The 17,719-nt window shown below is 39.5% G+C and overlaps 2 protein-coding genes across 2 annotated transcripts in view; one reads left to right on the top strand and one right to left on the bottom strand.

Annotated features, from left to right (window-relative positions):
* Positions 1-17,719, top strand: part of CTNNA2 (catenin (cadherin-associated protein), alpha 2) — a gene marked incomplete at its 3' end in the record, with an annotated part of 427,358 nt that overhangs the window by 359,318 nt on the left and 50,321 nt on the right. The gene's annotated exons all lie outside the window — the stretch shown is intronic.
* Positions 9,583-12,439, bottom strand: LRRTM1 (leucine rich repeat transmembrane neuronal 1). Its single transcript, XM_009999053.1, has one exon. The coding sequence runs from the start codon at positions 11,498-11,500 to the stop codon at positions 9,935-9,937; it is 1,566 nt and encodes a 521-aa protein (XP_009997355.1). The 5' UTR covers positions 11,501-12,439; the 3' UTR covers positions 9,583-9,934.

Below are 17,719 nucleotides of genomic sequence, written 5' to 3'. Positions count from 1 at the left end.
TGTAAAACAGGTTCTGCGCTAAGTAATGGCAAGAAACAACAAAGGAATTCAGCAGGCAGTTTAAGGAGGAACATCAAATAATAATAATATAAACTGAAGCAACATAAACTTGTGAGGGGAATAAAAAAGAGCGGGATGTGCTTGTTTGAAACTCAATTGCCAGCCCCGTTCGTGATCGGATTCGAGTTTTGCACTAGCCCTGTGTGGACTGGCCACTAGAGGGGGGATGGATACAGGGGAATGGATGTAGGGAAGGGATGCAGGGAAGGATGCAGGGAAAGGTTACAGCGGAACGGATACGGGCCTCGCTGTCGTGCTGCAGTTGTAGCTGCAGTATCTTTTCCTTTCTTCTTACATCCAGACTTTCCCAAAACATTAATTCTTTTGCTTGTAGGTAGTTTCACCTTATCTAGCAGTTACATCCTTTCCTAACTTACACTTGACAGAAACAGGGACTGTTTTCTAACTGAAGGCATAGTCGTGATTTGCATCAAGCTATTTAAAGCTGTGCTGTATGTATATATGTCATATATTATTCCTCTTTGTTTGTTAATTTCCCTTTTCATTTCCCTCTGCCCACTGAGCAGAGGTGTCCCATGCAATATCCAGAAAGACAGTTGTCCAGTTGTTTCATGTAACTTACATCTCCCAGGCTTGGATAAGCTGTTTCCCTTGTATCTTGTCTTTTGCTTTGTATGTGACAATTCATTATTTCATCCTTCAAAGCTTTTGGAAGGCCCTTTACACATCCTCATGATTGTCATTACTTTTTGTGCTATAAATAATCTGTCATTAGAAAAATGCCCCTTGTTTCCTGAGGGTGACCAGGCTGATTTAACAGCCCTGCTTGAGACCAAACTGCACGCCATTTTGTCACTGTATTGAGTAAAAATCCACTATATGTTTGGGTACCTACCTAGTTTTCTATGACCATGGAGCCCATTTTATTTATGAGAAACTGAATATCTTTTAAAGGCATTTTGTAAAAAAACCTCTTTACAAGCTGAAGTACAAAATTGTCCTTTTTGTATACCACTTTTTACTATTATTGCAGTGGTTCAGGGCAGCAGGTTATTACAGAAGCATGGTGCTACTCCACAAACAACCAGTCAATTTACCCCTATTTATAGATCTTAATAAATCTTGAAATGAACTTAACAGCTACTGAGGTTAGACTTACCAGTCCACTATCATGATCTCTAATCAGCTCTAATTTAGGGGAGCTGCTGCGTATTTTAATTATTCAGGTTTTGGTACAACAACTACTTTTATTAGAAACCTTTTTTTTTTTTTTTACTGCATTTTTTGTTTTGTTATTTTTATTTCCTGATAAAACACTAATTGGACCTACTGATTAGTTGTTTTAAATGCCCTAGTTTACTTCCAACATTCTCACTTTTATTTCCCAATTGCTAACATCTCTATTACCTGGAAACAATAGATCTGAAATAGATTTTAGTGTTGTTTCCAGTTTGATTTTCAAAGGCTTATTCATCAAATCCTCATTAAGTGTTATCATTAACAGCCATAGCTTGACTCCTTTGCTAATGAAAAATGACAGTTTGGGGCTAGATTATTCTGCATAATAGGAAAACAGAACCAGGGAAAAAAAAAAAGTTTTCAGCTCACAGAAAAGAGAAAAAGACACAGACTGTAACTTCATAAAACTACTCAGGGGAACTTTTTGGGAAGATATTAATTCCACCAACCAATACCTAAAAGCTGCTGGAATCAGGGAAATGCATTCACAATCCTAATATAATAGGGCTTACTTCAATGTAGGAGTGCCACCCATTGAATAAACTACTGTTTACTATACTTCACATAAAGTAAAAGTGCAAGGGCCCAGTTCTGTACATAACAGCAATCAAATATTTGATTATATTAAATGTATTAAATATATTAAGATGGTAATTGTTGTTAAATATAATGTTAATGTTATTAATGTTACGATGTTTAAAAGAACACCAAAAGGCCCATCATGGCAGGGCAAAGGTGGACAAAGGAATAAGCTCAGAGTTTAGCTTCATGGGACCTCAGGGATTGCTGCCTCCCCAGCTGCAAATATATCTTTGTATCTACTCTTTTTGACATCACATATCACCATGGTGCTTTGTTTCCCTGTGTTGAGTTGGTTAACACCTAATTCTCTTTCTGATTAATATACTGTGGGCACTGTCCCCTTTTCAATTCCCCTTTTAATTTTTTAGCAGTGATTTTTTAATAAGCCATCTAATTAATCTCTTTGCAGTTGATGTTCCATGCCCTCCACACTCTCCAGCATGAGCTTTATCCCATCCCACACAGTGGTTTTTGTCTTGTGGGTTTTATTTTCCCCTCTCAGAGAATTTGTCAGATGCATTTCTTTAGGCGTTTATTGTCTCCATTGTTTCCTTCTGTTGCAGGCCAAAGGATTCAGATTCAATTTATTAGACTGCAGCAATTACATCATAAATTCATTACATCCAGTTGTTGGGGAATTTGATCTGACAGTGACATTGGGTTCTGGGCTGTTTGTCAAGGTAGTTAAGGTGCAAGGGGAAGGTTTGTGAAGATGGAGGCAGCTGCATGTCCCTGCAAAGAAATACAGAATGTCCAATATGGAGTGACATTTACATGAAATTAAGGTAAACATTTGACATGCAGTGGCCTCTTTAGCATGGGGCTTGCAAAGCTTTTAGCAGCAGCAACAAAATTCTGTTTGCTTTTGAAAAATTGCTTTGGGGAATAATCTTGATCAGAGAAGTAAATTTTCTGTAAAGATAAACTTTACTAAAGAGCCAAATAAAAATAAAAAATAAAAAAAAAAGTTGGAGGGAATCCCTAGGTAGTTTGTGTCATTATTATTCATGTTCTTTAATATTTACTATGCATTCTTAGCAAGGCAGCCTGTCAGTAGAGGCAATGAACTACAGAGACAGAGTCACTCTGTTTACTCCTGGGAACTCACTTTACCTCTCATCCTACAAAGAGGGTTGAGAGCAGATGTGTTTCAAAGGGCTGGTAGTTGTTTCAAGAATCAAAACCTCTGGACTTCAATAGCTTTGGGTTGTTCTTGCTGTTTAGTTCGGGATTTTCAGGACTTCCCTCTTCTTTCCACCCTTTCCCCTCTTTCCCCCCTCTGTGTGAGCTTCTGAGAATGCAATATGGAGGAGTGGGTAAGAAGGGATAAAAATTAGGAGGAAAGTATGTATTTTAAAAGATACTCAGAAACCTATTTTCAGTTTGAGTCCCTCAGCTGTTAGGAGGATGTTTGCTCATTCCTGTTGTAACCACTAGAGTACAGAGGTGTGCTGCTGCAGGGAGCTCTGGTGTATATAAACTGCATTGACTTCATTGGATAAGCCCTTTAATCAATTTGATATGTCCATGCACATTTTTTTTTATCTCAGATTTTACTGAAAATACAATTTTTAGTCCTCTCTCTGGTGTCGTGCTCTGGTTTGCTATTAGGAGAAATGTACATCTCAAAAAAGGCCACAACAAAGTTTGTAATAAATGAACAACCAGGCTTAGTGTATAACCATGTCAGCCAGAGAAATCTGCTGGGCTAATGATAGTAATTCCATGATGAAGTAGATTTTTATACTTACCTCTTACCTTTGAAATCTTGGATTTAGTCTTTGTTAGCTCAGAAATGGAACCAAATTGGTCATGTTACCATAGCACCCGTGTTGAAAGACATCTTTCTGATGGTAGCTGCTGTGTCTGGTGAGGATGCAAAGAACATGAGAGCAGCAAAATGGTTTAAAATAAAAACTGCCTTAGCAGAATAGGATGTGCTGTTTGCCAAGTGCAGGCACATGCAGTATCACCCTTTAGCCACTGCCAGTTAGCTCTAAGTGATGTAGATGTTTGGATTTTGGGGGAGAACTGGAGGAAAAGGTGAAAAACTGATGTTTGCTTTTCTTGTAATGGAGAGCTGGGTACTTTGAACTCCAGCTCCTTTCAGTACAGCCTGTTACGTTTAACTGTCTCACCCAACTATCACACCAGTGAAAGGGGCTGAGAACAGTAATTGGTTTAAAGGCTGAATAATTGTGCCTGAATGCCAACAAGTGACGTTATCTTTATAACAAAAACAATTGCCCTGTTCTCATGGAACTGTAGATTTCATTGCAAATATGTTCACTTTAAAGCAGACACACTGCAATAAAATTACAGTGCTCTGCAGCATTCATCTTGGATCTTCACAGCCACCCACCCAATTACAGGCTGTGTCTTGCCAGCACAAGATTGTTGCTTGGTTTCTGTAATATTTTTGTAGCCTTGCTTTCCTCTACATAACTTGAGAGGTAGACTGTGCTTACTCCTTTCCTTTCACTGGCTTTTACTGCTGTAAAAAATAAATATAATTGGCTGGTATGTAAGTCTTTTGCATGACTCTTTAAAATTTTATTTATTTACTTATTTACATAAAATATACTCTGAGTAGTTGTTTCTAATACCTTAATAGCTCTGGTTTATGTCAGTAATTATAGGAAAGGTTAATCTTTAAATCACCAGCATTTCCTAAATTTCTAATCAGCTTCATGCTTGAAAAGGAACATGTATAAATGCTCAATTGGTTAAAATTAGACTGGGTTGAGCAGGTCAAGGAAAAATATAACCTTGGTGCATAATGATAAATTGAACACAGCAAAAATATCTCAGATCTGTTTGTCGTAATAGCTCTGAATGTAAAAGCTGAATATGAGGGAGAATGAGTGTGGATATAATTAGCAGGAGAATCTGCTATAGATCAAGATCATCCTCTCTCTATATGTGGGTTTCTTAAGGGATGGGGAAAAAGAAAGAGATTTTGAGTAGAAAGTCTGTGGTGAGCTGTAACTGGGACAGCTGAAAAGTCCAGCTAAAAAAACTAGTGGAAGAGGCACAGTGCTGAAGTTCAGTGAACACAGAGATGGCTGAGGGGGATGTTGTGCTCCCAGGGAGGTGCAGAGGGAATGAGGGGGCTGCATGCATGTTTGGGAGAGTGTGTGTGTGGCTGTGAGATTGAACAGACAGGGAGAGAAAGGGAGACAGGGAGACATGCTGGGTATCTTAATATCTGCTGTTGTCCTTGCCACAGTCTTAACATGGGAGTTGAAGGCACTGAAAAACCCCATTTTCCCTGTGTTCCCAGGGGTCCCCTTGCCTTCTCACTGGTTCTTGTCTTCCCTTTCATCCTGTCCTTTCACCCTTTCCTTTTCTCTGTCTTGCTCAATGAAGCCATTTACTCTTGTACCCTCCTTACCAGAAGCTGTTTCATCCCTGCTTGCTCAGTTTTTAAAACTGCTTTCTCCACCACCTTGAGTCTCAGTTTTTCATCTCTGCTCATCTTTAAGATTTACCATCTTTAAAAGAGAAAAGGCAAATGGAGCCAGCAACAACCTGATTCAGCTGTTGTTGCTCTAGTATTTTCTCTCATTTTTTGTCTCTTCTTAATTTCTATTATTGTTATTATTACTGTTCTAATAATTATGGCACTACAAATAAGCTTCCTAATTAAATACTCCTCCTCACATGCCATTCTGAATGCCATTGGAGAAGCTGGGGGGAAGGGGAGGGGTATTCAGAGTGTCCTTTTGCTACTAATGCAGAACAAGACACATACAAGACACAAATGTAGTCCAGCTGAAAAGCAAATGAGGGCTTTTTTTATCAGGACCAAAGAAAAATTATCAGATAGGCTCATTTCAAGTGCCTCTCAATAACTTAGCCATATAAATATACAGAATATATTAAAGCATACAAAAATATCCTTAGATATCATGAATGATCTTGCTCTGGCACACGTTTCCAAGGCAGTTGTTGACCAGATATGGGACTGCATCTTCAGACTGGGACAGAGCATCTACCTAGCTGTTGCTGAGCACATAGAGGAACAGGTCATCCCTTTGGTCTAACCCCCTGCAGTACTCAAACAGCATGGAAAAAGAGGGGATTTGCAGCTTTAACACAGGATTTCTTTGTATTTTATATATTCAGGCCAGAAATAGAAAGTGGTACATTAGTTTTGATTCTGTGGTTTTATATCACCTTTTTGTTGTTGTTGTTGGTTGATTGGTTGGGTTGTGTTTTTTTTAAGTAGTACAGAAAGAAAGGAAAAAAGACAGAAAGGAAAAGAAAATAATCCTTTATATACATTCAAAGTATACACAGCAACAGTTCCTTCATCACTGGGTGCACCATGAGTGTGTATTGATGTTAACAGCAAGAGATTGCATATTAGAGATCTATAACACTGGCAGTGTTAACCAGCCTCAAAAAAAGGTAGTTCTTTTGCTCACTTTTCACCCTGTCTTGTATGTTAAAAGTCACTTTAAATATAAAGACAGTAATGTTAATTACCTAGCTATAAAAGGGAGATTAGTCCTATCAAGTGGAACATTAAAGAGGAATGTATAAAATATTTTCATTCCTTTGATAATCCCTAAGCATCTCCTGAACAACAAACTGTCACAAATAACCCTAAAAGCATCTTTCTTTTTTTTTTTTTTTCCTTAGGTTTGGGGTGTTATTTTTGCTTTGGGGGCATTTTTTTTGAGCCATTCCATAAAAGGGCATCAAAAGAGACGGAATGACATATCTCTGGACAGCTGGTGAACACAACATTTAGAAGAAAGAGTTACAGCAAATTTGTCCCTGTAGCTGCTATAAATGCAGGATAAATATAATAACCCTCATATATACCCATGCAAGCAGCCTGGAGCAGGATGAGTAAGTGAGTTTGCAATAGCTAGATTGAAATTAAATACTTGCTCCTTTATTTCTTTACAATCCATACATTTTTTTCATGTAAACGTTCAGACTAGATGTGGGCACCCTGTGGAGTACCTTCATGTCATGTAATAGTGACACCCTCTATCCACCCGGAGCTATTCAGAGGGTATCCAGATCTCCAGATACCCTCTGGGCATCGTTAGGAGTTGTCTCTAGAAGGCATGGTCCTTAGCAAAGATTTCTGCATGTGGGTTTTGAAATACATCCTTTTCTGAAGTTTAGTTAAGTGCTGTGCTCTATGTGGAGGATCCATCCATCATCCTGCTAAGTGTGCCAAGCCATCAGTGGTCATTACCTCTCTCTTCAGGAGAAATGGCAACAGGCAATACCAAAATCAGCTCTCACTTAGGAAATTACTGCACCTTTAAAGAAAAATGTTCTGTTCAGTTTACTTGAGCTGTCAATGCAAAATGCATGAGGCAAAGAGGTGAATAAATTCCAAAGGTGGAATTGCTTGCATCTTTGCAGACCTAGCTTGAGGTTTGCTAACACCAATAAACAGCAGGAAAAATTCCAGAGGGGTGCAGTCACTAGTGTGTTTAATATACAACCCACATCTATGCTAAAAATACATAGAAATACAACCACGGGATGATTGGGTGTAAGTGTGTGCCTTGCATCACATTTCCAGTGGCAAAACCATGACTGGACTGATACATTTCCTTATAAAAACACAGAGTCACTATAGAAATAAAGTTAATTCATATCTATTTTTTAGCATATGCAGACAGTATTTTTAACCATCTTGCTTGGTTTGGGAGGCTTCCTGGCAACTAGCTGTAACCAGTCCTTCTGGCTGCAATGCTGCATGTTGATTTGAGGAACACAGAACATAGTTCAAAGTCAAGAGAGCCAATTTTTCACTGTTCAAAGCCCTTCTTGATTTCAGAGAAGGGTTTAATGTGGAAAATATATGTAGGTTGGCCATCAGTTTTCAGTATGTTCTCTTAAAATATGATCAGACACCTGAAGAGACAAGGGGCTCCTTCCATACTCTCTGTCCTCACTGTCAGGTTCATACATTCAACCCCTCAGGTCTCTTAGGAGTTTCAGGATGGATGAGGCCCTTGTGGGTTTGAGGCACAGAAACAGGAATATGCATTTATTTAAAAAGGGAAAAGCCTAATATTAACAGTGCTAGCTTGTTACAAACTTGCGGGTGCATTTTCAGTGGCTTTAATTGAAAAGCTGTTATTTTAATTTAATTTCTTATGAAAAAAGTCCTCTCCCAATGCATAATCCCATTGCTTTCACAGATGACATTATAGTCTCACTAAATAAAAATTTTGGTTAAGAGGCTATCATCATATTTCATATTAAACAGATTGAGCTGTACCAAATAGAAGAAAATGAGGTCTGACTCCCTAAAAATAGTGTCAGAAAAACATATAAAATTCACTCTTTATGTTTAAAATTGATGGCTAAACCTTGCTGTGCAGGAAAAAAAATGGTTTCTTCTGTGCCTATTCTCCCTCTGCTTTCTAAGTCTGCTTTAGCCTTTTAAGAGTAGGAGGCACTTTGATGCTATGAAAAAGCAAGTAAACTGTGTTATATTAAAATATATGTTACATTTCTGAATTTTTCCTCTATCAGTGGTTACCTAAGTATCAAGAAATATGTACAGAGCATAGAAATGTTGCCCAATGGCTTATCTGTAACATTTTATTAGCATGTAAAGCTGTATGAAGAAAATGCCAGGATGCTCTGCCTGATGTTCTAAAGGTACCTCATCTTCATTAGTGTGAGAGCAGTTGTTGAAAAGATCATTCAGTAAGTTGTGCACATACTGGAATGAAAAATCCAAAATGCAAGGAAAGGAAACCTTTATTTCAGGGCAGTCCAGTAAAACAGCTGTGTGAGTCTACATTATTAAATCACTGCTCATACCCATCAATTCCATTTCTTAGTCATTAGTCAAGAGGGTTCATATCCTTTCAGCCTTTGCAGAGATCTGAGAGTTGTTTTGTTAGTGAAGGCTGGTGGTGAGAGTGAGGGCCATGAGATAGGCTTTGCTAGCAGCTTACTACAGGTCCCAGAAGTATGCTCTACTATCTCTGTCTTTTCTGACAGTGTCACAGCTGAGGTTTTAGTCTGGAAACACAGGTTTCACCACAGAGCACCAAATTGCTCTTCTCCATTCACCACAGTGCCCAAACCAGGGTTTCTTTGCTTTTAGCACCTCTCAAAACAAGCATAAAAGTGGAAAACACCAATAAAAGCCCTTAAATTTTGAGATATTTTTTTTTTGTCTTGTTTTGTTTTAAAGAGAATGGTGATGGGCACTTTTTTTGGCAGTGTTTCCTTGTTTTAAAGAGAATGGTGATGGGCACTTTTGGCAGTGTTTCAGTTTTTTGGGTGTTGTTCGTTGTTCATTTTCTTTTTAGTGAGACTTTTGCAATAGGATCAGTTTTGATACAAAATACTTTTAGGGGTTATGATGCAGTTAGTATGGATCTTACAGCAACTAACAAGTGAGGTGTTCTTAAAAATCCTCAGAAATCCTGCCTCAGGGATGTGGTCAAAACTTCAGGCTCTCTGGGGTGCACTGGCTCCTTGTTAAACTGACATCCAGTTACAGGTAACACATGAACAAAAATTCAATTCCAGTGTCATGCTTCATATTTTCAGTAACATGATGTAAGTGAATGTGTACTAATTACAATGTGAAGCCATCTGGTTAATTTTAAGCTTGCTATTTTATGTGGCTTCTTTGCTCCTAGTCTTTAATTTCAACACTCAGTATGAAGAGAGAAAGAGGTTAAACTGTTGCGTGTTGTATACAGGGAGCAATTCATGTAATATACACCAGTCTGTAAAAACTATAAATGCTATTTTTTTTTATTTTAAACAGTTTTCTTAGTTTACAAAAGATCAATAATTGGTACCTTTTTACACTCTCAGATTCCTGAATATTGACAGATCTTCAAAGGGAGTATTAGCATATGAAATCTCAAGATAGACTGTCCTGAAGATTTTTTATTTTTTTTTAAGACACGATAAAGCTAAAATATCAAGTCTTTTTGACAGCCCCTCTGTAACAATTTTGGCAGAGTAGCACGTCAGAAATCACCAGCAAAGCACAGCAAACTCCCACCCCCCCCCACCCCTTGCCACTGTCTGCCTGCACGCTGTTATTTGGTTGCACACTGTTTAAATCCCAGAAGGAAAATCACACCTCGCATTCCCTCGCTGGCTGCTGGTGACAGGAGCAAGATCCATACTCATTAATGATCACCAGGGCTCCCTCAATGTGGTTGGGTTTGTAATCAACGTAATACTCCTGGGCTGACATGGCAGCCATTTGATGCATGGTCTGTTTTTGCTTCTGCTTTCTGCGCTGTGTTACAAAGCACTGTCTTAGTTGCCTTAAGCCGGCTGGAAAGCACTTCCAGGAGACGTACAACACTAAAACCACGATGAGGAAGGAAAAAATCAGTGCCATGGTCCCCGTCACCACCTTGTGAATCTGCACGGCGTTCTCCGAGTTCTCGCCGGGCATGGTGACGGTGATGGCGTAGATTGTTGGGTCCCCTTGGGTGTCCTGCACGTCGTAGGTGGCGGTGGCTGAGCCATAGCTGGACGTTTGGTCGCTGTCGTTGGTTACCGGGGCGAGGGTGTTGGCACTAGTTGGGTCTGGGTCATCTTCACACAAGTGAAAAGCGTACACCGCGTCCAACACGTCCTCGCCCTGGGCGTACTCTGGGGTGGCACAGAGCAGGTTGCTGTCGGAGCGACCCTTGAAGTTGCTCAGCCAGGAGGCCAGGGCGCAAACGTTGCGGCTGCAGTCCCAGGCGTTGGCAGAAAGGCTGATGCTAGTGAGGGACTTCCAGGAGTCGAGGACTCGGGAGTCGATGTAGGTCAGCCGGTTGGAGTCCAGCTGCAGGGACTTGAGGTGAGGTACACTTTCGAAAACATGAGGTTCGATGTACTCGATTTCATTGCCAGAGAGATCCATTTTTTCCAGTTGCCATATCCAGTCCAAGGTGTTGACGACGATGGTAACTTTATTCCTTTTCAAGCAGAGAGAGTGCAGGGAGATGAGCCTGGGAAAATGGGCTAAATTCACCTTCACCAAGTCATTGTGCTCAAGGTGCAGCTCAGTGAGTTTGAACAAGCCTGCAAAAGAGTTTCGAGCCAGGCTCTTTAACTGATTGTATCCTATGTCTAGAAACTTCAGGCTGCGACAGTCCTGAAAAATTCTCACCGGCACGAACTTGATGGCGTTTGACCGCATGTGCAAAGTTGTCAGTTTTCTCAGCCCGTGAAACAGGTCGGGCTCCAAAGACTGTAGGTTGTTGTATGATAAATCCACACTGCGCAAGTTTGGCATGGGTCGGAAAGTGGTGTTGGGCAGTTGGGTTATTTTGTTGGAACTCAGGGTGAGCTCTTTAACTCGCCGCAATTTTTGAAAGGCATTCCCCTCCACTGAGCAAATGTGATTGTGATCCAGATAGAGCCACGTGAGCTGCATTAACCCTGTGAACTGTCCATCATGCAGCTCTGAAAGGCTGTTGTACCGCAGAGACAAGCCCATCATGCCCGACAGGTTGCGAGGCATCTCTGTGAGATTCAGTGATTCACAGTACAAAAGCCTGCCCTCACACCGACAGAGCTGTGGACACCCACTATTCACGGCTGGAAGCATTTTAGAAAAGATACCCAGCGTACACAATATCAACCCTGGGGGCTTCCTCAGCAGCCAGTTTAAACAGAGACCAATAAGAAGGAAATCCATTAGCAAGAATATTTCCAAATTTGCTTGAGAATGTCCATTGAATCTTTTCAAATTCTACATCATAGTTTATTGCAGGGAAAAAATAATAATAAAAATAGAACCCCAGCAAAACAAAGCCAGAAAACCAAAGCAAAACAGCAAACAGAACAAACACAGAGGCAAATATTTCACTTTACAGCATGCAGGAGCTGTGCAGCATTAAAGTTCACAGACATTCAAAGGTAAAATGATAGTGATTTTGTTCATGTTAAACGCTGCAGCAAAGAGAAAAAATAAATAAATAATAAAAAAAAATCTTTCTTCATGAAAGAATTTAATTAAAAAGTGTCTTACCCACCCTTTTCCAGAGAGTGACAACCTCCATTCAGTTGCTTCCTTTGTGTTTGGACTAATTATATGCAGAGCTAAAAAAGACCCCTCTGTGCTACAAATTCAGTCCCTTTCAATGTTGTGCAAGGCTGGCAAGCTCACAATGTCTCACTTCGCTTCTGCTCAAAGAGCGAAAGGCTCGTCCAGCTAGCTTTTTAGCTGACTCCTAGGACCTGCAAGTTTCAGAACTATGTGCATGAGCTTGATCTTCTCCTTCTCCCTCTGTCCTTTCCTCTGCAGTTAACACTGTGGCATGAAAAAAACTCCAAACTCTTTACTAACGACTCCACAGGATTTGTCAATCTGTTTAATGTCCATCATTTGCAACGACCAGTGACCGGCACAACCTTTACTCCGATAGAGAGATTACCATTCATTCACTGACCGGCTAAGGGCAGCTTTATTTCCCATTCTTTGTTCGCTTTGCTTGTGAGGTGATGCTTAGAGCAGAGAGAGACAGCAAGAATCCCTTCCCTTCAGCTGAGCAGTGTGTTGCTAGAGCATGCAGAGGCACCCAGTGTTCACTGAGTGTCGTAAGCTGCTCAGGATTGTACGCCTGCACTGTGCATCGCAGCCATGGGCAGATTGAAAAGGGGTGGGCATAAAACCAACATTGGAGCGAACCAGGAAAGTAATAGATGCTCTTTGATGAAATGGAAAATACTTTAAGCCTATCTCGCCGTTTCTCAAACGGGCACGCACACACAGCAGCACAAATCATCACGAGAGAGGCAGTGCTAAGTAGGAAGCTTGAGAATTAGGATTTTTTTATTAGTAGTATTATTATTTTTGCTTTCGTTTAAACTCTGGATCTATAAGCTATTAGCTGAGAGAGGCAGATACTTGATTTCTTGGTTGAGATACTTGATTTCTTGGTTTGGGAAGGAATGTATAAACCAGGATCCTTGGATTGCTTTTCCTCCTCTCTAATTCTGATGATGAGATTTGCCTTTTGGAGTCTTGGGAGGGAGGGAGTTGGGGTGGGGGGAGTGGGGGGGGTGGTGGTTTGGAAACGTGGTTTTATTCTGACATTGTGTAAATAGAGCATGATTTGAAATTCTGTGCATTCTTTCTCATAGAAATGCAGCTAGAGCTCTGCAAATAGGAATGTCTGATTTCATATAAGCTTTAATTATATTTGGTCTTTTTCCATCCTGCATATTTTGTGTGTGTTCAGCACATGCCTTCCCTAAAGGCTTTTTTCTTTTTGCTTCTTTTTTTTTTTCTTCTTCTTTTTTTCTTTGCAGTGAGTGCCATGGCACAAAAAACTATGATTCTTGCAGGATAAAGATTACTGTGCTTTGGGAACAAGATCAACATGTAGGTTGCTCTGCCCATGTCAGCAGCAAGAAAAGAAGGGGTTTAAAACCCTGTCAGTTCCGAAGTTCAGCAGATTGTGTCCGTTTTTGATCCGTGAACGAAAAGACAATCCTTGCCTGATAATTTGCAGTCCTCATTATTTATGGGAAGAGCTTCGACAATGAGCTCTCTCTGTAATTTTGACTGACTGAAAAATATACAGGAGTTCTGTCAGGAAAACCCTGGCCATCTTTTCCTTTTATGAAATAGTCGAAAGCCCCTGTGCTGGTGAGTGCAATCAGAGCTGACAGCTCACCGTTCTGCATCAGTTCTCTATGAAGAAGTTTCACATGGAAATGCAAGTACTACAGAAGATGGTGATAATTTTAAGACAACATCAGTTGTGAAATGCTGGAGGCAGGACAATACCATTATATTTTGCTTTCCTTTTCACAACTGTATTAATATTTAAAAAAAAAATAATAATCTTTTTGACGTGTCTGTTGCAGAGCGACAAAATCCTGGAGCTGTTGGTTTGGTTTGAGTGTGTCTGGGTGCTCTGTGTGTGTGTGTGTGTGTGTGTATGTGTGCGTCTGCTGGTAGAGATCAAGGAATGCAGTTGTTTCATGCAGTAAAACTTGTTTTACAGAAGTCCTGGAAAACTTAAGCTCTTATGCATAAAAATGTGGGAAGGAGATTCATTACAAATGTATTTGCCAAAAAAGGTCTTAAATAAATGACAAATCTAAACCACTTGAACTGCAGTTTCAGACCTGGGAATCAATGTGCTTTTTATGCTCCTGACTCAGTTTATTCACATTTTTTTCTGCTATTCACAGCCCTTGACTCTTAGTGATCTGAAAGAAAAAAATGTGATGCTTTACTAGTATGTGAACCTCTTATATGTTTTAGTATTCAGGCAGGAAAGCTGCATGTGGTTTTACTCTCCTAGGATCAAGCTGTTTTATTCAAAGCAGGCTCTTTATGCAAGTGTCCACTGGTTGCAGTACACCTTAATTCTGTTTCTCAGTACACAAAAGCAGGAGGGAAAGCAATGACAGAACCAAGAGAAAGAGCACTGAAGCAGGAAATAAAAGGCTAAAAAAATAAATAAATTGCATTTCTGAATATTTTGACGCAATTAGCAGGAAAGAAATAAATTAAAAAGATCACTTGAACTTTACAGGCTCAAAGCAATAAGGTTGTATCCCTTAAAAGGCAGCCACCCTGTGAGTCTTCATGGGGTAGGGCTTAATTTCCTCTCCCATATAACAATCTGGGGAGAGATCTACAACAGTAGCCTTAAAAATTTCAATTATGTCTTCAAGGACAGCTGACAATTTCTGCAAATCAGATGATGATAATGATCACTTAGTTACATCTAAATTCTATGTATAAAGTGAATAATTCCTCTAGCAGAGATGAAGCTCCCTGATGCATCACTGTGAAGAGCTGAATAATTTTTTTTCACTCCTGCTTCTTCCCACCACCTGGGATACAGCCTGGATCCTAACCAATCTGCCTATTCCCTCCTGGCATATAATCTATTATCATTTGCTTTTCAGAGGTAGAAATTAGAGTAGACAGCACCAAACCTGTATAGCATCAGCTGGAAGACTGACAACTAGAATTAGGAACCCAGAATTAATGGCCCTAAGCATGTTACCTCGCAGCTCTGTTGCAGAAGAGACCCTGCTCTTATTTGTCCAAAATTTGTTTGTAAAATAGAATCCAGGTAGTCTTCAAATGAGAAAGCTAGGCATGTATTTGGGGCTGTGATGTTGAGGCGGTGGTGACCAGATTCTAGCACTGTGGCACATAGATCTGAAAAGACAAACTTGGTTCGATGTATGTCCTTGTCCTGAAATATCTTTTGTAAATTTGCTTGGTTTTGGTTTTTTTTTCCCATATTTTTGAAATGTACTTATTTTTTCCCCTCAATAAAAATAGGAATCCACTTCAAACATGATTGTAATGCAGAGGGCTTAATTTCCACTCTCTGAGCTGTTATCACAGGCAGACTGTTAAGTTTACACATTTTCTGAAGTTTCAAAGCCTCTGGCAAATCTCTATGAATTAGCAGATTTAAATTAGCTTTATTAAATGTGCTGTTACAAAACACTTGGAGAGTGTAAACTAAGTTTATACGTGTTTAAAGGAGATAGATTACATCAATGTAAAGTAGGTTACAGAAGAACAATAAAAGTAAAGTTTTGGAAAATTTAGCTGGGAAGGTATTTCTTGGAGTCACGATGAGTATAATTCCCTGGCAGCACCCTACAAAGATTGACAAAATTGGTCAGATTGAAAAAGGAAAAGATTTTTAACTTACTTAGTCTACACATTTTTACTATTGTGTTCAGATTTATGTCCTGTATCATTTAACTAGCCTCAGAATCATTTCATACTAATGCCTTGTCTGGCAGGGCATTACTGTTTGTACCTAGACATTTAACCTGCCTGAGTTTGAAATCCAGGGGTTAGGACAGAGTCAATAAGATCAGAATCTAGCCACTAATGTCTAACTGTTCATACATACAGGTTTTAATATATTAACTAACAAAATAAGACAAAACAGTATATTAAATAGTGAATATATTCTTCCTTCTGGTATTTTCTGCATGGTTTCTGTCAGTATAATAAAAAAGTGGGGCTTTTAGTGGTGATTTTAATTTCCTTTCATGAATGGATGGACTCAAACCTTGATCTTACATGGTAGTCTTTAATTTTCAAGTGCATTGAACCATGGCATTTTGTATAAAGGACACATTTAAAAACAGAAAAGGGAACAAAAAGACATAACTTCAAGTAAAGCAAATTAAACCTGTTATTTATCTAGTGTTTATATCTCAAACAACCCTGGCATTTGGCTGCCTGTCCCTTCTATATAGAATTCAGGTTTTCAGCTGATAAGAAATTAATCACCTATATAAGATGCCTCTTTTAGCAAATATAAAAATGCACTATATTTCCCAAGCTTGTGAACAAAATACTCCTGATGATTCAAGATGTCAAAGTAATAATGATAAATACCATTAAATTATTGCAGGGCAAAACAGACACATTGGATTTGTTGCTACCTTGAGATAACAGGTATTTGTATGTAAATAGTCTTATTGGTTTTGGCAGTGTGATAAACACTTTTCTCTCTCATTAGAGACACTCCATTCTCATCATCAGCCGTGGTCAATAGCAGGTAGTCATGCACCCCTCTATAAGTGTGCAGAACTGTCAATGCAGTGCAAAAATGTCAATTTTTAGGAAAATATATCAGTGGGAAGATGAAGTGTCTCTCTCCGCCATTCATTACTGCTAGACTACTTGAATAAGCTGAAGAGTTACTGACTCTCTTAAGTAGCTGTGAAATTGCCTATGGATTTCTGGATGTGCTGTCAAGCTCTAGACAGTGCTATTGGTTGTCAATGGCCAGGTATAATGGAGAAGTAGCAACAAGTTAAAACTATCCTTTTGTGATTAATCAGCACATTGCTGAAGATCATGCAGCAGTCTGGTTAAGCAAAGACTGCTGTGTTACAGTCAAGTTACCTGGTTGTTGGAGCTCCTGGTTTATAGGGAATGTGGAAATTTAATCCTCGGTTTTCAATTAACTCTTGCTGATTTATATCTCTAAAAATGTCTTGGGAAGTCTTGGAGGAAGCATGTGTAGAGTGCTATGATTAGTAATTGTGAAAGTTTTAGGTAGTCATATTTGATTGGAAATTGATTAGTTCCACCTTCAGAAGTGCTAAGCCAGACACTCCAGAAAGCTTCATCTGAAGACCTTCCAAAGCATTTTCTGGAGGTGCCAGCAAATGAACCGTAATTGATTCCCAATTAGCTTAAGAGCAAGAGGGCCACAGATTATCTATACACTTGAATACACCTACTTTTCCCTCTTCTTCTGTTGATAGTTGATCTGTAAGGATTATTTCTGAATAGACTATAATGCAAAATGGTCTTTTATTTGAGTTTTGAGATTCTTTTTTACTGAAAGGATTTTGTTCTCACATGGATGTAGCTAAACCACGATGGCCACAGATGTCATTGCAGCTGATGTTGGTTGGATGGTTAGTTGGTTGATCCTGGTGTACTTCCTCTGATTCATCAAGCCTGTAAGAGGCTGGATGGTGGTGTCACCATGAATACACCACAAAGTCACAGAATACCCAGGTTGGACAGGACTGTGAAAAGCCTTCCTTGTGGCCAAATTGGTTATGGTCCTAAGCCCATCATGTGTCCATCACTTACTGGCATTTTGTGTGCTTCTCTGGAATAACTTCTGTTTCTCAGAAAGCTGGCAAGTCCCACCTGGGGATATAGCCATGCCAACAAACTCCTGTTATGGAGAAGGCATTTGTGTTCGGGTGGGATGGCCTTCCTGATGCCAACCAGTGCAGCCTATTTATCAACAACACGACTTCAGTGGCAGTAAACACTTTACAGACTTTCAAAGTGAAGTAGAGGGAATTGAGAGGAATTTATGAAATCAATTATTAAAAGCCATGATGAACAAGTTAAAAGCTCTTCCTGGCAGTCTCCTGGAAAGTCTTT

The sequence above is a fragment of the Chaetura pelagica genome, unplaced genomic scaffold (genome assembly GCF_000747805.2).
Source record: "Chaetura pelagica isolate M959 unplaced genomic scaffold, ChaPel_1.0 scaffold366, whole genome shotgun sequence".
Lineage (NCBI taxonomy): Eukaryota > Metazoa > Chordata > Aves > Apodiformes > Apodidae > Chaetura > Chaetura pelagica.
Note: the sequence above shows the minus strand (reverse complement) of the source record. Positions and strands in the feature narration are given on the sequence as shown.